Raw genomic sequence first — 17,434 nt, 5'->3', positions numbered from 1 at the left:
GAATCTGCGCCCTGCGATTCATGATTGTCCCTGAGTCACAGGTCAGCCTCCATGGGCGCTTCTCGGTGAATGGGAGCACATGTGCATATGGACCGTCGGTGACCCTCGCACGATATTTACTCTGTCTTCGCTCTTGGCTCACTTCATACTCGAAGATTGCTTCATCGCACAATGCCTACACATATCAATGTTTTCATGACTGTGTCATTGTCTGGCAGAAGAGGATGCGAGGAAGACGGGGTCCTGTTCTTATCACATTATATGCCTCGCGATGTTGAACTCAACCACCAATTGGGTCACGTAACTAATGCTTCTTGGACAGAATTCTCTTCTGATCTTGCTTCATGCGACACTACAGCTGCTCGAACATTCTCCTTCCAGAACTCCGTTCTCTCAGGTACCAACTATACACTCCACACCGTCCAACCCCAAGAAACTGGCTGCAGATAAAGAGGGACAATGTACTGGCGGCCCGGGTAGCAGAAGAAGAGATGAGCTCGGATTACTGCTAGGTGAGCAGCACGACTCGGTTGATACGCATGCAAAAACACTGCAAGGATAAGCACGGCGGGCAGGCCCCACAGGCGACGGCGTGACCTGCGCGGGCTAAAAGCTGTTCCAGAATCAGGAGCAGAATCTGTACACTTTGTAACCGAAGGAACAAGCCTAAGCGCATCAGTGCTGCCTTTTCGATTATGCCCGTGAGTGATATTCCATGGAGCATGCCCTGGCGCCAACGCAGCGGTGCTGGCAACAAGCTCTGCCAGCAAGTAGGACACAATGAGAAGGACGGACTTGGGTGCCTGGACCATACAGTCTGATGTTCCACGTCAGATTGATCTCCAGGAGCAACATGCCTACCTTAAGGGTGCGTCTCTTCCCACTACCTCCCATGGATATTGGCTGGCAGACAGCGTATTCTTGCGCAACCTTGCTGAGTCTCTGGACATTAACATGACAGGACACATCGTGCTGTAGCATGCAAATCCTGCTTTACCTGTACGCGGACTCACTGAGCCACTCACGTAATCCGATAAAAGGGGTCCCTCATGCCCCCATCGAAGCATAGGAGTGACTTCACGAGCTTCGGTTGATTGTCATGTAACCGTGTAGCTGCAATAGGTGCGAATATCGTCTTCAGCCATTGACGGACGTCACACTTACTTTGTTAAATATGGCTGAGGGTGTGTACGGCTGGAAATGGACCACAGAGCTTCAAAGGGTAGATTGTCTGTTATGGACAGGCCACCCTGATATGGACATTGATTGAGGACTGGCGACATTCTCCAATACTTCATATTCAATAGCGAGTCCATGCGATGCTGCATAAATATGCTGGCATCTCCATGCAGTGTGCAGCATTGAGCCATCGCTCTAGTGAACTCTGCAATGTCTCAAGCTAGGCTTGACACCTCTTCCATTGATGATGATGTGCCAATGGCTAACCCTGAGTATTATGAGGTATTAGCTACAGTTGTACGTTGTTTGTATGCGGCTTCTCCATGGTCATCATGCTACTGCGGAACCTTTATAGCACCGCGCCCATATAGTTCATGACGCGGAGGGTTGCAACATCGACCTACAATTTCAAATACATGGCGCTACTAATTCGAACGTAATCATTTCCTCAATAATGCAAACATTGCATGCTGATATCATTCATACGTAGACAGGTCTTGCAGTCATAGACATACTCATTGGGTTTTATACTAGGCTTCTTAGATGAGCACGCCCACAAATTCGAGCACGCCAGACATATCTTCATCGTAGTGATGCGCACGGGGGTGAGAAGTGTCTCTCTAGCCAATTCTCTGACTGATTCGCCTTAGGATGCCTTCTCACTGCGTTTCTTGATCCTACGACAACCTCCGCAATCCTGTGTCGAAGCTGTGATAATATCTCCGTCGCTCTGGGACTCTCGCAGCTGCAAAGTGCAATATGACAGGTTCGCTGAATGGAGCAGTGAATCTATGGGAGGCAATTAAATCACTATCAATGAACATGGAGGACGCGTGATAATAGAAATGGATCAGGAGATATTTCGACGGGCAACCACTGTTATAGGCAGACTCTGCTGGTGCATGATCACTGGCAGTATCATTATCTTGTACAGATTGAGTGCCAAGATGTGGTGGAAGGCATAGTGATTAGGCGATACCGTGCTATACTGGTAACAATATTGCTAAACATATATATCGTTATGACTCCGCAGCCCGAGTCTGATTCTAGCGACGCTGCAGCTTCCGACCCAGCCTCAGGGAGATAGCATAAGGAATGTGGAGGGAACCAGGGTGCGACCGTCCAATGTCTGCCATTGTTCTCCTGTTCTGCGCTGGGAACATTTAGGAAACGTGACATGTGGCAAATCGATTGCCGCGGCCGGTCAAATTTGCTGCTTCCAGTCCGATATTAGACCTGAGAACCATTCCATGGGGTCAACTCAGTGACATCGGTTGGTGGGTTTGCTATCGAGTTCAAACACTAGTGGATACGAGCTGATGACGCCTTCTGTGTTCATTCGTGGAACCATGGAATACTCTCCATTATTATCCTACTACAGAATCTAGCGGTGAATTTTGGCCTGAATAGGAAAGTCCGGCTGCTTTGAACGTTCGAGTTAACGTTCATGCTCGCATCCTTCCGGGAACTTTCAGCCAAATTAAGGGAAGTATTGCATTCTTATCTCTATGAAGACGAGAAGTCTGAAAGGAGTGGGAAATTTGAACATATGGGGACAACTGTGGGCTGCATTGTGGAGAATGTCCATTCTGGATAAAGCTGCACCTGTTGTACACTGTGGCTAGGTGCTGCGCACGCTGGCACACATCCCTGACGTTTCACATCGCATCAGCATGCCAAGGCGAGGATCGACTTATGAAGAGCATGAGTTTGTACTTCATTACCGTCGTCTGACTCATTCTTCTGACCATATCGCAGGAACTCGAGCGGCACTGGCCGGCCTCTTGTTAGAAGGGCAGGTGGAGTGTAATATGGAAACGATTGTGATCCGTGGTAATTTTGTCTCCGTTGGCTCTCCGGTGTCAGAGAACTCACAATGCTCAGTCCACCACCTCTCCCAGCTTGAGGGCCGTGGTCTCAGAAAGCGACATGAGGAGTATATCTGCAATGCTCTGATGAAAGAGGTGATACCTCCTACGCAGACATATGTTTTCGGCTGCTTGATTGCTCCGACCCACAGTATCGTCGGCGTCGTATCAGATTTGATTGCTGCAATGGTAGCATAACCTTAACAGAGAAGGCATTCCGAGAGCACGTCCATGTCCTTTGTACTGCTTTTCAATACTGCCGGTTCAAACTTCATTGAAGTTACGCCAATCACAGCAGGCAAGAGGACGACGTCGCGAGATTGGGACGCAACATCACAAAAGCTCAGGTATGGATGCGGATGTCAATGTCTGCACCGTTCATTGAACACCAGGGCCCAGGCTATGCAAGAAAGTGAAGAGAGACTTGAAATTCTCCTCCAGCTCCGGAGATACCTTGCCATGTACGAGAATCATCAAGGGGGGGAACTAGTTTTGGACATAGCAGATGCATATGCTACTCCAGGAGTCATCACGTCTGATGAGCTGAAAGAGATCCCTGAAAAGGTTTATTGATTTGTCAGCTAGCGCGGCACGGACTTACAATCCTGCAGATCAAAGGCATGTTGGAGGACTTGCATCGACATTCGACGATGGTAGGTCGTTAATGTGATTGGGATATCATACAGGTGACTCATATTTTCGTTAGGTTGGGCCTTTCCTTGAAATCCTCAAAACAATTGCTGGTATCCCTTAATCCAGGAGCGCTGCTAATCAACTTGAAAGCCCGATTAGGTAAGACACAGTTCCTTGGTTGCACAGTACATAGCTGCACATTGCCATGGATAGATCCGGACTGTGCAATGCAAGAACCTCTTGGCACAGAATGTTTCGTGCAAGTCGTCGAGCTGCGAAATGATATTTCAGGATCATGTCGAGAACCTCCTATTGACAACTACGATCCATGTAGTCAATATGATATCTGTGAGAATTCGCATGCATGCGATATGGTCAGCCATGCATCCCCGAAGCTGATATTGAGGATTGACGGTCACCATACTGTATTTTGTTCTTTGCTTTCTGTCATATGCCATTACTGTACGTGGAGTATCGAGCCTGCACATATTCTGCCATCAGAGGGTCCAAGGATGAGACCGGAGTAATAACCCTCTCAGCTTAATTAGGATAATAATCAGGCCAAATGTGCGTAAGGTCCAGGTGAGAGGGCGTGGTGCATCGAACGGACCCAACGGGAAAGGCACACATCTCAGCGACTGGTGGAAAAAGAGGTACGAGATCCACATCAGCGGAACTGAAGCTTGGTGGCGTTGTTTACGCGAGCTGTTAATAAGAATAGTGTCCACGATGTCTGTTCGCCAACATCGGCATCCCAGAGAGGACGCGGCAGCAAGTTGTCATGACGTGCCCCTGGAATTGCCCTTCCTGCGGCACTTCTGCGTTGTACTCATAGAACGCAGTCTATCTATGAATGAAGACACTGCACCAGCTTCGGCAGCCTTGCGTCAAACTGCGAAACACCGTCCACATCAGAAGAGATAATGATATATGTATAGCCGATGAGGAAGGGAAGAAAAGTATCTACGAGTGCGTGCGCTATACCACAGGAGGTAGAAGCATCACTATATGAGACATAGTAGCGATACTATGCTCTCGATTTCTCCCTGGAACATCATCTCCGTCACGCAGCAATTCGTGAGATGAACATCGATAAGCACAGAGCAGAGAGGTACCTAAATAATACACTTTAGAACGATTACTGGGAGGACCACACATTCGTTTGCAAGCTCTCATAACTGGGCCCCAACTCCTGCACCCTGTTCCACAAATCGTCCAATTCCATCATTGATTTGGCATCTAGGAGGAATCTCTTCATGACTGTACACCGTTTGAGGAACGATGAGTCATAGCAGTCACTTGGCAGTCCCTTTGGAGCCTTTGGAGACGGATGCGCGAGCATTCGTTCTTGGCGGACTCTCTTGCATATAGGATTACCATTAGGGTTGCGAGTGGCAGCATGTATGAGGTCCAGATAATGGTATAGATTAACCAACGAGGATGCTCTCCATGGCTTGTCAAGATGACATACTGACGGCCGTGACCCGGTGGCGTTGGAAATTCTTCGTCAGAACTGATGCCTGCTGTACCTATCATGTTAATAAGATCGTATACCCGAGCACCCTCCGGGGCAGGAATGTAAGATGTTGCATTGCGACGGTTCTTGAATGTCTTGAGCAAAGTCAATCGGATGCGTTGCGACGGAGGGAGCAAATGCATGGACTTACAGTTAGCTTACGGCTGTTCTTCGAATAATGCTTCGCTCGGACGCGATCTTGGCCATCCTGACAAGGGCGTTTCTGCTGAATCCAGCATTTCCTGAGGTGTGCCATGTGCATTCGAAAGACTTTGAGGAACTCGTCAAACGAGTGATAGCGTTCCGGGATCAACGCGACATTGTATTTGCAACTGTCCACAGATGCCCAAAAATTTCTGTAAAAGGCTTGCTCGACACAACAGTTGTACGTCGTGGTGAAGCGGTTCAGCCAATCGTAGCGAAAAGGCATAAGAAACGGAGTTCCCTGGTTCAATTGGTGAACAAGGGCCTCCATGAGATGTCGACTTGGAGGAGGGGGAACATTCTTAGTGCTGGTGAAGTCAAACATCAAGAAGCAATGAAGGTGTATGCATTTCTGGAAAGTGCAAGGGCTATTCAACAGATCAATTGAGACTTTGAGATGAAGACGTACTCTAAGATAGTTCGCAGCATGATCTTTGCTGTGTTGTTCCTGATCATCCTGTTTACTACAATCCCCAGGTTTCTCTCCAGTTGAGCCTGCTAGACGCATCGACCTAATATCTTCCGCAAGAGCGGAAAGGTATGCCTCGCTTGTACGCTGAAGATTCAGCAGAACCTCATTGTAGCGAGTCATTCTGTCATCAACGTCTTGCAACCGCCCATACAGTTGCGCAATGTTCACATCACGGTCGCTGGCCTGGAACTGAGTGATCAATACCAAGATAAGTATAGCAGCATCATTCATTACCGTCGTTCCAGGATGCCACGACGGAGGACGTATGTCATGTTGAGGTTCATGATCTTCCTCAATAGGAAACTGCCGAGACACATTGTCAAGAACTTCCTGCCCGAAGGTCTAAGCACGTACTCTGGAGGGCTGGCTGGTGATGTTGCCACCCAATGCGACAATACCCATATCGTCAATTTCCATATGATCAGTCTACTTGGGTAAATTCCTCATAAATGTCCGTGGATCGAAGAGAAACATACATGTGAAGAGCGAAAATCACGCGTCTCCTCACTAGTATGACGGAGCTGTCGGTGCAATATGAGAATTGGCAGGCTATCGAAGTGTATTCGCCCAAGAGTGCTCACCTGCAGAGATGATGGGTCCTGGCGAGAGCAAAGAGAAAATCAACCCAGAAGCTGTGACCGGTGAGATGTACCTGCTCACCTGTGTCGCAGTATGAATGATAGAAGCTGCATCCATGGCTTGATCGGGACCACAATTCCGTATGGCTGGCTTTTTATGAACGCGCATATAACGTCTCTGCATGCATCAGATAAACCGATATCAAATATCAAAGAAGAAGTGACAGATACCTCCAATTCAGGTGATGCATGTGAAGCATTGGCCTGTGCCTCGGTCGATGACAGGAGCCAGCTTCTTGATGGTGGTTGTCGATGATTGGGCTGTACATAGAGTAGTCAAGCCCAAAAGTGCGTCGAAAGGAAGCCTGGAGCAGAATACGCACCACGGAGGGACCGTGCTGGGCTATATGCGCAGAAGAATCATGAATGCATGTTGTATCAAAAGACGTGTGCTCACCGCCAAAGCGCTGAGAAGGCAAATGCTCAGGAGGAGATCCACGGACATAAGCATTCGAGGAGGGAACTGGTTGCCTGAGGCCGCCATCACTCTGGAACATCTCAATGTTAGTGGAGAGCGTATTGAAGTTGAACTCACCAACAAGCGCGTATGGTGTTCTGAAGATGTGCGGGCTTCGGCAGATATCTGCATAGACTTGTTATAGTGCAGGTTGAACAGAAAGACGGTTCCGCTCACCGAGTCGCGCCGCGAGATATGGGAAGACACAAGCCAGGATCGATGAGCAGCGTCATCTGCTAAGGTGGGCAACTGATACGCGTACGATGAGCTTGTCTCCTCTACAGCGGCTGAAGGGATTCGGAAGTCAGGGTGCGAGGGTGAAAACATCCGGAAACATTGTTAAAAATGACTGTAGCAGAAGTTCTGTTTTATGGGAAAGCGGCAATCATCGCCTGGTCCAAAGTCTGCTGGAAGCTACGACAGCAGAATAGGGACAACAAGTGAGAATCACATGTCCCAGGTACATCGGGAGCGTCAATCACCAAACACGGACAATTTGCCGATATTGGGAAATAGTAGCCTAGAATGTAAGTAAGGAGTCATTAATCAGTGCTCAATACTCTCTCTTAGCAATCCACCGGAGACATGGAGCCATTTTTCACTGTGTAATATGCAATCAAAATGGGAACTGGTATTTTATTTGTGAAAAGGATTCATCTTCAATACAATTGACATCGCATACTCCAAACCTGGGACTTGACATATGTATTGTTATAGCAAATCAATGTTATATATTTTATCTATCTTGAGCATACACACTAAAGCATATGGTGGTATATTTGTAGCAGAGCCATATACTCTGTGCATTATATCTAGTGTGGGCGTGAGTCAAGGTGAGTCACCAAACTCACTGTCAACTCGATGCTCCGAGTCCACCACATATAAAAATGGAAGCCAGCTGAAGCAAAACGGGCTGAAGTCTGGCCCAATATGTGTGCTTGTAGGCCAGGTGGGAATAGTTGACCATGTTACAGTTCAAAATGCAACAACAATTATGAAATTCAATGTGTTGTGTTGTGCTGAGCAGCAGTCCCGTGATAGTTTTTCTTACAGCAACCAATGGAGCACAGCCATCACACATTATATAATGTGATCAGACAAGTTGGTGAGCTGTCTGAGTCCAGTCCAGGACAGTTTTTCTTATAGCAACCAATGGAACACAGCCATCAGATAAGTCGATGAGCTGTCTGAGTCCAGAACTCAGCTTGGCTCAGCCTCTTGAGTTCAATGACTTAATGTGTGAGTTGAACTCAGTTCATCGCTCACACTACAGGAATAAGCATAGAGAGAGGCAGACAACACGCTGGCACATCACTGAGTTCATCTGCATGGTAAGGACAGAATGCTACCCATGCAGTTTCTCACGAACTTAACTGGTGGCCGGGGTCCAGTATTAAGGTTAAGGTTAGGCAAACCATCTTGCATTTTTAGTGAATAGCTTTATATAATGTCGTGGAACTTATATTTTGCTGTAATTGTTCGCTATATTAATTTTGATCTCTCCTAGGGTTTTTCAAGGGCAGCCTTTCACAAATTGGCAAGTTTTCCTTTTCTGCACTAGAAGAAGTCGGTCTAAGCCCTCATCCTTTCCCGAATGCCTTCACGACCCCGCTTTGGACAAGAGTCATGCATGAGCTTTACCTTGGTATCCAGTCCGTGTGAGGTGCTCTATCCGGAAAGGTTTGCGTTTCTAGAGCAGGTAGACCGCATCATTTACGTAGTGGTTGAATGGTGGAGTTTTCTTGTTCGCCCATCGCACGGACCGAAGCCTCATCGTGTATCGTCCTGGGATGCTGTGGCTTCTCACGACATCGATGTCGACAGAAAGTCTGACTTTCGGAAAACCTTCCAAGATCCTCTCGCAGACCATTTCACAACCCTTTCCGGTTTGATTACACTGTCAATTATGCGCCAGGGTAGTTGCCAAGTAGACGACCGTCTCTCCACCCCGGAAAGGCTTCTCCAGTCCCAACGTCCCGCGAAAAGAATACGCCGCCTTTTCTCTTGACATTGGATCTGTTAGTCACAAATTGTAACATTTTGCATAATCTCCGAATTTGATAGTGCCCTCGTGATAGCCAAGCCTTCAGATCAGTCGATACCATAGGAAATCATGAAGTTTATGCCAAGCAATCGTGGCGGAGAAACGGTGGTGATACAGCAGAGTTTCACAGTTTTTTCCCTGCCTTTTCTTAATTTGGCAATCGGTACTTTCTTTCCAGTGGCTGCTTGGGCTGTAGTACACGTGACCGCGTCGCACAGGTCGATCCACAAGTAACCACGAGGCAAGCTACGAGATGCGCGAAACAACATAAGATAGCGCACAAACCACGGCGACCAACGCCAACTCGATCTATAGAAGCATCTTGTATAACATCTCTCACTGTTTCATCTGTTCCTCCCAAGCCTTTCTGACCTACAACAGAACGGGTCAGCACGACGTCCGCGGCGCGACATCCTATAAAATCGCCATACGCGCCTCGCCCGCAAACGCCTTATCATCGAGCACCCTGAAGCCCGCCATCGCCAAGCCCTTGATCGTGATCAGCGTGGCTTTGTGCGCCTCTAGTTTGCCCGCGGCCTCCGTGAACTGCGGCGTGTGGTTCCCACCATTAGGCAGCGAGGGGATGGAATAACCGGGGTGCAAAGCAGGTAGGGCTGTCGTGGAAGGCTGATCAGCACTCCACAAGACTTAAGACCGCAACGTGCAATGGAGCAGCATACCGTATGTGACATCACCCTAGGATCATGCGGTTAGTGTGAATCCAACTCGGGCGAGATTGCGCGGACGTACAAAATCGGTCGATGCAGCCATGCCCTCTTCGAACACACTTGTTATGCCGTAGCGCTCCACGACGTCCGCGAATTGATGCGCTATGGGTATATTCGAACTGTCGGTCACCAGTCACACGCTAGATGCTGCGACAAGTTTACCAAGGACGCTGTTTTGTCTGACATCCCTGCATCCGACACCTTCAGTAATAGTCAGCTTGCAGCCTGTGGCATGCGCAGCAGCTCTATAGAAAATGAAGTATCTGAGTGATTGATTCCAGGATACATGGGTCACTGCACGTACTCGAAACAGGCTTTAACACGGTTTCTGAGGATTTCGACCTCACTCCACGTCGGTGCGCGTACAATCCAGCGCATCTTGGAGTAATCCGGGATGACTAGTCAACCGACAGTTTTCGTTCATGAGAGAAATCAGCATTCCAGCGCGAACACGTACTGTTAGGAGCCCAATCCTTTCCACTCACAATCCCATGCACGCGATGAGTAGGCTTTATTTGCTGCCTCAGCACGGAGATATTCGAGTATGCGATGAAGGCGGCATCGAGCGCATTCTGCGCCTCCCAGGGCGCCCACGCAGCATGAGCTCTGCATCATGTCTAGATTGCTAACCAGAGGATGTATTCAACAGATTGCTTACCCATGACCGAAGAATTCAACATCTATCGGCTGGCATGCCAGTGACGGGCCGAGGTAGGCGTGATCAACTGGGGTACCAGAAGGATGGCACCTATTCCGAGAGTATGTATTAGATAAGTGACACAGTCTAGGAAGATTAAGACCACACGCACATAATGCACGCATCCATCTCCTTGTATGCGCCACGCTTGAGGAGAGAAATCTTGCCTCCCCCACCCTCCTCGGCTTTGTTCGAGCCATTATTCAGCATGCATATATGGATTGACGAAGGGCATACACGTACCCGGAGTACCAAGCAAGATAATCTTTCCCGACACATTGTGCTTCTCAAGAGTGGCCTTGATCGCTAGCGCGACACCGACGCCACCAATGGCAATCAAATTGTGGCCGCACGCGCGTCCAATACCTGGGAGCGCGTCCATCTCTGAGTTCACGCCGATCACGCGCGTTTTCTCGTTCAAAGCATTTGCGAAGGTGGATTTGTACGTGTACACTGCGCGCCAAGCAGTTTTGAGGCCGAGGTAGTGCGGGGTGACGTCGAAGCCGTGCGAGGACATGAATTTCGTGAGTTTGTCGTGGGTGCGCCTGGAGGTACCACGACAGTCAGACATATTTTATGAAAAAAAGACATCACGGACCTCTCCTCCCACGCAAGCTCCGGGTGATGCAGGATGTCGAGGCTGAGCTCGCGCAGCTCGGGGTCGAGCTCGTCGATCTTGTCCTCGATAGTCTTCATGACGTCCGCACGGAAGAGATCTCCCAATGCATGAGCAGCATATGCGGGAGGCTTCTCCGAGTGTACACCTGCACTGTGGGCGCCAGGTTCGCAGTGGAGGCAAGTATTGGCGAAGTGAGCGTAAGGTGGCTGGTATGATCGTGTCGAACATTAATCACTTGACGCATATAGCACGTTGATTCACTCACCAGCCCTGCATCACGAACAAGCCCGGTAGCTCCAGCAGTCAGCGCCGTGGGTATCTCGGCAAAGCGAGGAGCCTCCCGCACGCGCGAGTGGGATTTGGCTGCTGAACGCTTCCGCCAAAATGGCAGAAGGCGAACGAAGCACCCGGCCTGAACGTCTGAGTCCGACATCATTTCCCGCAGCAGCGCTCAGATAGGTCCTTGGGGCGTTCAGCGTCGTCGGCAAAGAAATGCGTGACTCATGGGACTCAACCTCTTATAGCAGAGAGGAGATAACGTCCGAAAGCACCAGAGCACCGATAGCCATAAGCTTGGAACGCCGCTGTGCACATAATCCACAGAAAAGTCAATACACATACTGCACAAAGTCCTGCCCGACATCATACGTGCATGGGTGTATTGTGTGCGAATTGAAAGTAGATGGGTGTATTGTGTCGAATTGAAAGCAGATGAGCAAGGACGCGCCATCTGCGCGACTCGTAACATGCGTGCGGAATGCGATCATATTTTACCCTGTGATTTCGTTGATAAATCCGGTTTGGTGTACTTAAATTCCTATCTACTTTCAGATTTGAGGATACTAAACCAGATTTGGAAAGGATTTGAAAGAAGCATAAAACGTCTCAGCGCTCAACATCTCTCTCAGAAACTGTATTGACACTTATCTGCTCTTGCAAGCCTACGCTTCTTGACGGTGACATCGGCAAGCAAACCGGTTCATTGAATCGTTCAGTGCAGTAAAACAGAATATTGTACAGCTTGTCCTGCCAACAGCGGGCAGGGGGGGCTTATCCAACATCCGACATCAAGCCAGGCATCTACCGTTTGGAAGTAGTTGAATCAGCCCAACAAACGTATAGATACTTTATATGCTCCATAGTAAGTCTATGCATTAAGGACATCCATAAAGCCGCTCTTACACTATTTGGAATGCGGCAGCGCCATGCTATCCGAATCGAAACTACCACCAGAAATATGTGATCACATCATCGATTATCTCTGGAACGACCGTCGCGCTCTCGCCGCTTGCAACCTTGTCTGTCGAGCCTGGTTACCTGCCACTCGAACTCATATCTTCAACAGAATCCGTCTTCCGAACAAGGTAACATCTGCACGCTTCCGACAACTACTCGCAGAATCTCCCTACATCGCACGACACGTTCGCGCACTATCCATCAGGAGGAGCTCTCGGTCCGCAGGCTTACCTTTAGACTACTCTGAAATTCTGCAAAAACTGACGTCCTTGAGGCATCTTTACGTGAGATGCATGGCGCACACGTCCGACCCATATCCTGCATTTGTCATGGAAACGACGCTCGAACCGAGTCTACACTCCAGCTTTGCTATGCTCGAGACGTTACATCTCAGGCATCTGGTCTTCGTGGGGCCAGACCTTCCTGTATTGCTTTGCTCCTGCCCTCGGCTTTCGGTGCTACAGATGGTGGACGTGCGGTGGATGCACGACTACGATAATGACGCATCATTCAGCATAGCACCAGCGCAGAACATACAGATTGCCGAGCTGGTACTCAATGAAGTTACCTCAAACATCATTCGCTTTCTTGGGAACGGGACGCTGCAGCTATGGCTGCGCAGACTTGAGACTTCCATAAGTGTAGAGGACCTCTCTATGCTTCTGTCGAGAGTCCACCAGGACGCTGAACGTACCTTGCAGCATCTCATAGTCTCCGCTACTAAGAACTCACGGTCTCGCGATGGTGTGTAGGCATATGTCATACTTTTCGTGACCACCTGTGACTGACTTTTAACAGGGACTATGTTGCGCGACATCCCTCAGCTGCGCGATCTTCGCAAACTACATCTCAAGAAAAACATACCCAGATCCCGTGCGGAAGATGCCAGTTCGTGGTTGACAACGATTTTGGTTGCAGTAGAGGCCATCCCCCTCCACTTCGTACAAATCGATCTCGAGCTATATGGCTCTGCGGATCTGGTCTTCTTCCTGGATTGGCACCTAGTTGACGCCGCTTTGGCCGGGCTTTCGCGTCAGGGTGCGCTGGTTGTCCTGTGCATCGAGGAAGACAACACGACCGACGATTCTCGCGAACTCATGGTGGTCTACCTGTCGAACTACTTGATCGCGTCGCGTACTGAATGCAGGCCGATCAAGGTGGTCCTCAAGGATGCATCTGCGGTCGAGCCGAAACGTATCATATACCTTGATACTCTCTGTTAGGTGGTATTGCGACCGATGGATCACTACCGTTCCTGCTTTTCACGTCGGCCCGTCAGAACAAATGATATCCTTCACCTGCCCACGAAGATGCACGTAACGCCCCGCATGCTCTTGAATATCGTCCACAAGAACGAGAAAGGCGGACCGCTCCGTACCGGTTGTAAAGCATTGACTGGCGCTTACAACTATCCGTTGCAACTCTCGGGCCGTTGCTTCAGACCCCTAGAGATTTCTGACCTGGAAAATGCTCTGCAATCCTGACGAGCCTGCTTTGATGCAGATTGGCTCTAGCACATATGACAGTAATCACGAGCCCATCCCTCTCCCAACAGCTCGGTACAATGACGTCGGCTGTTGTTGGCCCTCCTGCGCATGCTCCACATCAAGCGTGATCTCTTCCTCTACAGCTTCTCTACATGATACATACGGCCATTTCAATCGTCCGGCCCGTCGGCTGCGCCGTTATTCTGTGCTTTTCACCGTTGCCATTGATGGTGACTGTGACACCTGACGCTGCAGCCACTCGGCCGCAGGCGTAGATCTGCCTGAGAACGCGACGCGCAGTGCATGCGAAGCACGCTTCCGGGCGTTGCTATAATTTGCGCGTGATACCGCACTGTCTCGGGAGCGCGTTGACATTGAGACCGCCGGCTCGTCTAGGCATGCGACGCTTCCTGCGGAATGTGTTGCCTCCAAGGACTTCGTTGGGCCCTTCAGACGTTCACATGGAAGGCGGGTGATTATCAAACTGGCCGACCCTGACTGACATCGCAGGCGTATAAAAGTGCAGACAGTGATCTGCCACGATTCATTACTTAGCCCGGTACAGCATCTGGCGCGATTCTGCCACCTTGACGGTCGTTGCAAACCACCATGTTCTTCAAAGTATCGCTTCTGGCTGCCATTGTTCTCATACCGATTGTCTTCGCCGTCCCGTCGAAAGTGGAGACGGCCAAGCGCTCTACTTGCACTGTCGACTCGGTCGACTCTGCGTCTGACCTCTCCGACTGCGACGATGTCGAAGTTGCTGCATTCACAGTTGCTGATGGCGGTGGGTTGCATGCGCGTCGTGCACATTTGGCCAAGCCGCTCATCGCTTTCTTGAGATGCAGACACTGTGACTATGAGCGTACGTGAGATGGTCGTCGTTCACCTGATTGATGATTGATAGTTCATGTACCTTCTGATTAGTTCAAAGAGAGTGCTTCGGTCACCATGACCGGGGAGGTGACCTTCGCTAGCACCACTGGTAATGAATTAATTCAGTTAGAAGTATTTCTAACCCATCCACATCAACCTCAGCGGACGGCCCTCTCATCACATTCGGTATGTTGCATGACCTCGTAAGCTACGCTCATTGCTGATGTAAAGCAGAGGGCACGGACATCACATTTGATGGACAGGGCAACACGTTTAATGTACAATTTAGACTGATACGTAGCTTCGACTCTGCTAACGCACATGCAGGGTAACGGTGCAGACTACTGGGATGGTGAAGGTACAAATGGCGGTAAAGCTAAACCCCATCCCTTCATGAAGTAAGTGTCACGACTCCGAGCTTTGCGTTGAATTAACCTGCACCCTCCAGGATCAAGGCATCTGGCACGTTCAAGGACTTCATTGTGTGCCTCGGGTAGCAGCTGGCACTTGCCGTGGTGGCTGATATTGTCAATATAGGTACTGAACACTCCCGCGCAAGCCATTTCCGTCAACAATGACGACACATTGACCATTGATTCGGTCACCGTGAACAACGCGGCAGGCGACACGGATGATCTTGGCCACAACACAGACGTCTGTCATGTTATCTTGTCCTGTCTGATGTTTCCCCTGATAATTCTGCAGGGCTTCGACGTTTCGGCGTCCGACGTAACCATCAGTAACTGCGGTGCGTGTTCATCATATAAGAACAAAGCGATCGCATTGCCGAGCTTTGCTTCGTTATATCATAGTTGTCGAGAACCAAGACGATTGCATCGCTATCAACGAAGGCTCCAACATCGTCTTTGAGGATAACACTTGCTCCGGCGGTCATGGTAACGCCAGGTCATCATTTTGCCTCTTCGCGCTGCTTACAGCGGATCTAGGCATGTCCATCGGCTCCATTGCCTCCGGCAAGACCGTCTCCAGCGTGACGTTCTCAGGGAATACAGTCACCAGCTCGCTGTATGGTATTCGTATCAAGGTCGACGCGGATGCTACCAGCGGCAGTGTGAGCGACGTCACTTATTCCGGGTATGCGCGAACCCATCTGCATAATATTCACGTGTTATTTCTGACGTTTGGGTACTCTAGCAATACGATTTCCAGCATCTCCGAATACGGTGTTCTGATCACTCAAGTATGGAAGCATTTGGTGGACTCAACTTTTAGCTCATGACCCTTGCTCTTGCAGTCTTACCCGGACAATGATGGCACCCCTGGCACCGATACCACGATCAGGTCAGTGCAGTTCTATGTGAAAATTGACTGTCATTGAATAAGCTGCTCTATAGTGACGTCAAATTCACCGGTAGCAAGAGTTCAATCACTGTGGACTCTGGCGCGTACAGAGTTACAGTCGACTGCGGCAGCTGCTCAGGGTACGTCACAGCTCACATGGACCCAAACGATGCCTAACGTGGATGTGTTACTCTCTGGTTCAGCACCTGGGACTGGGATGAGCTCGACGTCACTGGCGGTGATGCCGGCACGATTGATTCGGATGACGCCACTGTGAGAAGGCCCACTTCTGCACATTCTCCGACGGTGTTGATCGTTCTGTGTAGATCGACGGTGGATCATATTGATTGCAGCTAGTGCACAACTCCTCTTGAAGCCCGTGGCCATCCAAGGATGCATGTCGAGATCACGATTAACGAGTTCTTGCATCCCTACAGTTTGGATAGGCTGTTCGCGCTCTTTTTTATACCAAAGCAATGCGCCACAAGCTTCTTGACGTTGTATATCAGCTCTGACATGTTGTTCATTGAAAGGGCTCCTTTTAAATGATGCGTTTGTTCGGGAGTGTTGTCAGCTTACGACCAGCGCGAAGGCGCTCAACCTAAGAACCTGCCCTGTTTGGCTGTCGCCCTCCATCTCTCGCAATCGGGAACAGGTGCGTACGGCCCGTCACCTGTCCCGCCATTTCGAAACCAAAAATGAGCTTATCATTCCTTTTCCGTGCACCGACGGCATTTTTATGCTCACTTGCCAGGCGTGCACCGCACATTGCGGCGTCGTTCTGCGTTGCACGATGCAGTTTCGTGCACGAGAGGAGAACACCTTGTTCGACCGTGTACAGAGGCCGAGCAGTGTAGGAAAGAAGACTGGTATCAGCGCGTCGAAATAGCGCTCCATGGTAGTGACCAGAATGTTCTCTTCAACATGTGATCATTTGCTTTTGACTCGGAACCTGTGCAACTGCCATTGCCCACCGTAGGCCACAATCGTTCTGCTCGGGATGTCAGAACCCAGCCATCATCCTTGACTCGTTTGCTTCCCTGCACGGACATTCTGTTGTCACGGAGTCGAATTTTTCACATCCCCAGCCTTGGGCTATGCGTCCTACATTCTCCGAGCAGCCGACAGTCTGTGCCGTTCTCAATTAGGCAGATCACGCAGGGGCGCTCAGGCGAGCACGGCACTGTTGTATCCGTTCCGCCAGTTATCATCCATGCGCCTCTTGATGCTCACCTGAAAATTCGACAGACAGTGGAGCAGAGACTCACCAATCACCGTAGCGCGGTGCTCGATGTCAGCGTCTGGGACTCTATTCCACATGCCCTTCGCCATCTGTAACGAAAAAGCCCACGAGGTCGCTTCTGGAGCGCTGAAAGGGCGCGGGTCCGAGGGTCGACGTGATGTGTTGACGGAGAGGTATCCCCAATAATTTGGGGCATTGGTAAGATAGCAGAGGACGCAAACAGGTATCCGTTTCC

At 49.8% G+C, this 17,434-nt stretch overlaps 5 protein-coding genes across 5 annotated transcripts; 3 read left to right on the top strand and 2 right to left on the bottom strand.

Moving 5' to 3' along the window:
* Window positions 1–1,389: 1,389 nt before the first annotated feature.
* LAESUDRAFT_713657 (uncharacterized protein) lies at window positions 1,390–3,801 on the top strand (the record flags this gene model as incomplete). The annotated part of the gene is made up of 11 exons (XM_040906995.1): window positions 1,390–1,476; window positions 1,535–1,615; window positions 1,830–1,945; window positions 2,114–2,143; window positions 2,213–2,291; window positions 2,590–2,668; window positions 2,938–3,143; window positions 3,255–3,394; window positions 3,440–3,611; window positions 3,659–3,700; window positions 3,754–3,801. 11 exons carry the CDS (start codon window positions 1,390–1,392, stop codon window positions 3,799–3,801), a joined length of 1,080 nt encoding a protein of 359 aa, XP_040764887.1.
* Window positions 3,802–4,852: 1,051 nt separating this feature from the next.
* Window positions 4,853–7,294, bottom strand: LAESUDRAFT_713656 (uncharacterized protein; the record flags this gene model as incomplete). The annotated part of the gene is made up of 14 exons (XM_040906994.1): window positions 4,853–4,940; window positions 5,152–5,291; window positions 5,348–5,752; window positions 5,810–6,061; window positions 6,107–6,175; window positions 6,227–6,298; window positions 6,349–6,393; window positions 6,454–6,471; window positions 6,533–6,628; window positions 6,682–6,771; window positions 6,834–6,853; window positions 6,908–6,998; window positions 7,046–7,093; window positions 7,145–7,294. 14 exons carry the CDS (start codon window positions 7,292–7,294, stop codon window positions 4,853–4,855), a joined length of 1,584 nt encoding a protein of 527 aa, XP_040764886.1.
* A 2,049-nt stretch (window positions 7,295–9,343) lies between these two features.
* LAESUDRAFT_725057 (amidohydrolase) lies at window positions 9,344–11,698 on the bottom strand (the record flags this gene model as incomplete). Its single annotated transcript, XM_040908746.1, has 13 exons — window positions 9,344–9,383; window positions 9,447–9,625; window positions 9,692–9,707; window positions 9,762–9,841; window positions 9,902–9,984; window positions 10,044–10,137; window positions 10,197–10,345; window positions 10,398–10,487; window positions 10,549–10,621; window positions 10,680–10,981; window positions 11,035–11,261; window positions 11,321–11,475; window positions 11,677–11,698. The coding sequence occupies 13 exons, from the start codon at window positions 11,696–11,698 to the stop codon at window positions 9,348–9,350; spliced, it is 1,506 nt and encodes a 501-aa protein (XP_040764885.1). The 3' UTR covers window positions 9,344–9,347.
* Window positions 11,699–12,260: 562 nt separating this feature from the next.
* Window positions 12,261–13,514, top strand: LAESUDRAFT_713654 (uncharacterized protein; the record flags this gene model as incomplete). The annotated part of the gene is made up of 2 exons (XM_040906993.1): window positions 12,261–13,035; window positions 13,090–13,514. The coding sequence occupies 2 exons, from the start codon at window positions 12,261–12,263 to the stop codon at window positions 13,512–13,514; spliced, it is 1,200 nt and encodes a 399-aa protein (XP_040764884.1).
* A 692-nt stretch (window positions 13,515–14,206) lies between these two features.
* LAESUDRAFT_117138 (glycoside hydrolase family 28 protein) lies at window positions 14,207–16,415 on the top strand. The gene is made up of 16 exons (XM_040901232.1): window positions 14,207–14,565; window positions 14,627–14,643; window positions 14,706–14,763; window positions 14,817–14,840; window positions 14,889–14,932; window positions 14,982–15,052; window positions 15,103–15,136; window positions 15,192–15,308; window positions 15,360–15,402; window positions 15,467–15,550; window positions 15,602–15,749; window positions 15,810–15,855; window positions 15,910–15,956; window positions 16,010–16,096; window positions 16,160–16,229; window positions 16,283–16,415. The coding sequence occupies exons 1-16, from the start codon at window positions 14,388–14,390 to the stop codon at window positions 16,301–16,303; spliced, it is 1,089 nt and encodes a 362-aa protein (XP_040764883.1). The 5' UTR covers window positions 14,207–14,387; the 3' UTR covers window positions 16,304–16,415.
* The last annotated feature ends 1,019 nt before the right edge of the window (window positions 16,416–17,434 follow it).

The sequence above is a fragment of the Laetiporus sulphureus genome (assembly GCF_001632365.1).
Source record: "Laetiporus sulphureus 93-53 unplaced genomic scaffold LAESUscaffold_16, whole genome shotgun sequence".
NCBI classification, from domain to species: Eukaryota; Fungi; Basidiomycota; class Agaricomycetes; order Polyporales; family Laetiporaceae; genus Laetiporus; species Laetiporus sulphureus.
The sequence above is the reverse complement of the archived record's forward strand: the minus strand, read 5'-3'. Positions and strand labels throughout refer to the sequence as shown.

Bases quoted from the DNA above. Each gene is read 5' to 3' on its own strand.
- LAESUDRAFT_117138 (XM_040901232.1), top strand. From the start codon at position 14,388: ATGTTCTTCAAAGTATCGCTTCTGGCTGCCATTGTTCTCATACCGATT. The intron at 14,933-14,981 runs GTACAATTTAGA...ACGCACATGCAG, and splicing joins GACAGGGCAACACGTTTAAT to GGTAACGGTGCAGACTACTG. The intron at 16,230-16,282 runs GTGAGAAGGCCC...CGTTCTGTGTAG, and splicing joins TTGATTCGGATGACGCCACT to ATCGACGGTGGATCATATTG.